General features: G+C 50.8%; 1 protein-coding gene across 1 annotated transcript in view; it reads left to right on the top strand.

Annotated features, from left to right (window-relative positions):
• The window catches only part of LOC106590801 (plexin-B3), a gene marked incomplete at its 5' end in the record, with an annotated part of 87053 nt that overhangs the window by 47624 nt on the left and 34429 nt on the right, over positions 1-5000 (top strand). The window contains 3 exon segments of the mRNA XM_045713070.1: positions 1-81; positions 3519-3677; positions 4563-4711. The exon segment at positions 1-81 is cut by the window's left edge and continues 33 nt beyond it. Coding sequence (XP_045569026.1) covers positions 1-81; positions 3519-3677; positions 4563-4711 — 389 coding nt within the window.

Here is a 5000-nt window from a genome sequence, read left to right as displayed (position 1 = left end):
AACCCCGAGCTGTTCGCTCTGAACAGAGACGACCCGGATACACCCTACCGCTTCAAACCTGGAGGGGTCATCGCTGTAGAGGTGAATCCTAACGTTACAGCAGCTTCTCTGTCCGACACGGTAACCTGTTAGAGGGGAATCCTAACGTTACAGCAGCTTCTCTGTCCGACACGGTAACCTGTCAGAGGTGAATCCTAACGTTACAGCAGCTTCTCTGTCCGACACGGTAACCTGTTAAGAGGTGAATCCTAACGTTACAGCAGCTTCTCTGTCCGACACGGTAACCTGTTAAGAGGTGAATCCTAACGTTACAGCAGCTTCTCTGTCCGACACGGTAACCTGTTAGAGGTGAATCCTAACGTTACAGCAGCTTCTCTGTCCGACACGGTAACCTGTCAGAGGTGAATCCTAACGTTACAGCAGCTTCTCTGTCCGACACGGTAACCTGTTAAGAGGTGAATCCTAACGTTACAGCAGCTTCTCTGTCCGACACGGTAACCTGTTAGAGGTGAATCCTAACGTTACAGCAGCTTCTCTGTCCGACACGGTAACCTGTTAAGAGGTGAATCCTAACGTTACAGCAGCTTCTCTGTCCGACACGGTAACCTGTTAGAGGTGAATCCTAACGTTACAGCAGCTTCTCTGTCCGACACGGTAACCTGTTAAGAGGTGAATCCTAACGTTACAGCAGCTTCTCTGTCCGACACGGTAACCTGTCAGAGGTGAATCCTAACGTTACAGCAGCTTCTCTGTCCGACACGGTAACCTGTTAGAGGTGAATCCTAACGTTACAGCAGCTTCTCTGTCCGACACGGTAACCTGTTAAGAGGTGAATCCTAACGTTACAGCAGCTTCTCTGTCCGACACGGTAACCTGTTAAGAGGTGAATCCTAACGTTACAGCAGCTTCTCTGTCCGACACGGTAACCTGTTAGAGGTGAATCCTAACGTTACAGCAGCTTCTCTGTCCGACACGGTAACCTGTTAAGAGGTGAATCCTAACGTTACAGCAGCTTCTCTGTCCGACACGGTAACCTGTTAAGAGGTGAATCCTAACGTTACAGCAGCTTCTCTGTCCGACACGGTAACCTGTCAGAGGTGAATCCTAACGTTACAGCAGCTTCTCTGTCCGACACGGTAACCTGTTAAGAGGTGAATCCTAACGTTACAGCAGCTTCTCTGTCCGACACGGTAACCTGTCAGAGGTGAATCCTAACGTTACAGCAGCTTCTCTGTCCGACACGGTAACCTGTCAGAGGTGAATCCTAACGTTACAGCAGCTTCTCTGTCCGACACGGTAACCTGTCAGAGGTGAATCCTAACGTTACAGCAGCTTCTCTGTCCGACACGGTAACCTGTTAAGAGGTGAATCCTAACGTTACAGCAGCTTCTCTGTCCGACACGGTAACCTGTTAGAGGTGAATCCTAACGTTACAGCAGCTTCTCTGTCCGACACGGTAACCTGTTAAGAGGTGAATCCTAACGTTACAGCAGCTTCTCTGTCCGACACGGTAACCTGTTAGAGGTGAATCCTAACGTTACAGCAGCTTCTCTGTCCGACACGGTAACCTGTTAGAGGTGAATCCTAACGTTACAGCAGCTTCTCTGTCCGACACGGTAACCTGTTAGAGGTGAATCCTAACGTTACAGCAGCTTCTCTGTCCGACACGGTAACCTGTTAAGAGGTGAATCCTAACGTTACAGCAGCTTCTCTGTCCGACACGGTAACCTGTTAGAGGTGAATCCTAACGTTACAGCAGCTTCTCTGTCCGACACGGTAACCTGTTAAGAGGTGAATCCTAACGTTACAGCAGCTTCTCTGTCCGACACGGTAACCTGTCAGAGGTGAATCCTAACGTTACAGCAGCTTCTCTGTCCGACACGGTAACCTGTTAGAGGTGAATCCTAACGTTACAGCAGCTTCTCTGTCCGACACGGTAACCTGTTAAGAGGTGAATCCTAACGTTACAGCAGCTTCTCTGTCCGACACGGTAACCTGTTAAGAGGTGAATCCTAACGTTACAGCAGCTTCTCTGTCCGACACGGTAACCTGTTAGAGGTGAATCCTAACGTTACAGCAGCTTCTCTGTCCGACACGGTAACCTGTTAAGAGGTGAATCCTAACGTTACAGCAGCTTCTCTGTCCGACACGGTAACCTGTTAAGAGGTGAATCCTAACGTTACAGCAGCTTCTCTGTCCGACACGGTAACCTGTTAGAGGTGAATCCTAACGTTACAGCAGCTTCTCTGTCCGACACGGTAACCTGTTAGAGGTGAATCCTAACGTTACAGCAGCTTCTCTGTCCGACACGGTAACCTGTTAAGAGGTGAATCCTAACGTTACAGCAGCTTCTCTGTCCGACACGGTAACCTGTTAAGAGGTGAATCCTAACGTTACAGCAGCTTCTCTGTCCGACACGGTAACCTGTTAGAGGTGAATCCTAACGTTACAGCAGCTTCTCTGTCCGACACGGTAACCTGTTAGAGGTGAATCCTAACGTTACAGCAGCTTCTCTGTCCGACACGGTAACCTGTTAGAGGTGAATCCTAACGTTACAGCAGCTTCTCTGTCCGACACGGTAACCTGTCAGAGGTGAATCCTAACGTTACAGCAGCTTCTCTGTCCGACACGGTAACCTGTCAGAGGTGAATCCTAACGTTACAGCAGCTTCTCTGTCCGACACGGTAACCTGTTAGAGGTGAATCCTAACGTTACAGCAGCTTCTCTGTCCGACACGGTAACCTGTTAAGAGGTGAATCCTAACGTTACAGCAGCTTCTCTGTCCGACACGGTAACCTGTTAGAGGTGAATCCTAACGTTACAGCAGCTTCTCTGTCCGACACGGTAACCTGTCAGAGGTGAATCCTAACGTTACAGCAGCTTCTCTGTCCGACACGGTAACCTGTCAGAGGTGAATCCTAACGTTACAGCAGCTTCTCTGTCCGACACGGTAACCTGTCAGAGGTGAATCCTAACGTTACAGCAGCTTCTCTGTCCGACACGGTAACATGTTAGAGGTGAATCCTAACGTTACAGCAGCTTCTCTGTCCGACACGGTAACCTGTTAGAGGTGAATCCTAACGTTACAGCAGCTTCTCTGTCCGACACGGTAACCTGTTAGAGGTGAATCCTAACGTTACAGCAGCTTCTCTGTCCGACACGGTAACCTGTTAGAGGTGAATCCTAACGTTACAGCAGCTTCTCTGTCCGACACGGTAACCTGTCAGAGGTGAATCCTAACGTTACAGCAGCTTCTCTGTCCGACACGGTAACCTGTTAAGAGGTGAATCCTAACGTTACAGCAGCTTCTCTGTCCGACACGGTAACCTGTCAGAGGTGAATCCTAACGTTACAGCAGCTTCTCTGTCCGACACGGTAACCTGTCAGAGGTGAATCCTACTGTATTTCAGATCGTCGTTTTAAATAAGAATATGTTGTTAATTTACTGACCTGTGTATATCTTGCTCCAGTCAAGGACCTTTGACCTCTGATGACTAATGGCTGTCTGTCCGTCCCAGGGTAAGGACCTGACGCGTGCCATGACTCGTGATGAGGTGGTAGCCAGGTTAGGTGACCAGGAGTGTGAGGTCAAGACTCTAGACAGCACTCACCTGTACTGTGAACCACCTGAGAAACAGCCAGACAGTCTAGGGACCAACCAACTGCCCAGCCTGAGGGTTTGTACACACACACACACACACACACACACACACACACGGTCAGTACTGTACTGTCTTGTAGAGCTGCCCAGCCTTTGGATTGTTATCTCCTGATAGTGTTGCAGTACTACATCACTGCTTCCTACAGCATGGTTATTCTAGAGCTGTGTTCCTCAACCATCTCCACACCAGGAACTGGAATGACATGATGCAATTATTTAATGATTGAGGATGTTTATATGTATCTGTGCCTCCTCTCCCCTCCTCTTCCTCCGTATCTCTCTGCCTCTCTCTCTCCCCTCTCTTTCACCTTCTTTCCCTCTCTCCCCTCCCTTCCCCTCTCTCTCCCTCTCTCCCCTGTCACTCTCTCTCTCCCTCTCTCCCTGTCACTCTCTCTCTCCCTCTCTCCCGTTTCTCCCTCTCTCCCCTCTCCCTCTCTCCCTCTCTCCCCTGTCACTCTCTCTCTCCCTCTCTCCCGTTTCTCCCTCTCTCCCCTCCCCTCTCTCTCCCTCTCTCCCCTGTCACTCTCTCTCTCCGTTTCTCCCTCTCTCCCCTCCCTCTCTCTCCCTCTCTCTCTCCCTCCCCTCTCTCTCCCTCTCTCCCCCCTTTCCCTCTCTCCCCTCCCCTCTTTCTCCCTCTCTTTACCCTCTTTCCCTCTCCCTTTCTCCCCTGTCACTCTCTCTTTCCCTCTCTCCCCTCCCTCCCCTCTCTCTCCCTTTCTCCCCTGTCACTCTCTCTCTCCCTCTCTCCCCTCCCCTCCCCTCTCTCTCCCTTTCTCCCCTGTCACTCTCTCTTTCCCTCTCTCCCCTCCCTCCCTCTCTCCCTCTCTCCCCTGTCACTCTCTCTCTCCCTCTCTCCCCTCTTCTTTCTCCCCCTCCCACGTCTCTCTCTCCCTCTCTCTAGGTGGTAATGGGGAAGCTGAACGTAGACCTGGGAACAGTGCAGTATGATACGGAAGGCCTCTCACCTGTCCCTCTGGCTGCCCAGGTGGGACTGGCTGCAGGGGCTGCTGTGGTGGTCCTAGTGGTGCTGGTCATCATCCTCATGTACAGGTCAGTCACACACACACACACACACACACACACACACACACACACACACACACACACACACACACACACACACACACACACACACACACACACACACACACACACACACACACACACACACACACACACACACACACACACAGCACACACACACACACACACACACACACACACACACACACACACACACACACACACACACACACACACACACACACACACACACATACAGACACACACACACACACACACACACACACACACACACACACACACACACACACACACA

This window comes from Salmo salar, unplaced genomic scaffold, assembly GCF_905237065.1.
Source record: "Salmo salar unplaced genomic scaffold, Ssal_v3.1, whole genome shotgun sequence".
In the NCBI taxonomy this organism is placed as follows: Eukaryota; Metazoa; Chordata; class Actinopteri; order Salmoniformes; family Salmonidae; genus Salmo; species Salmo salar.
This window is presented reverse-complemented; position numbering and strand designations above follow the sequence as displayed.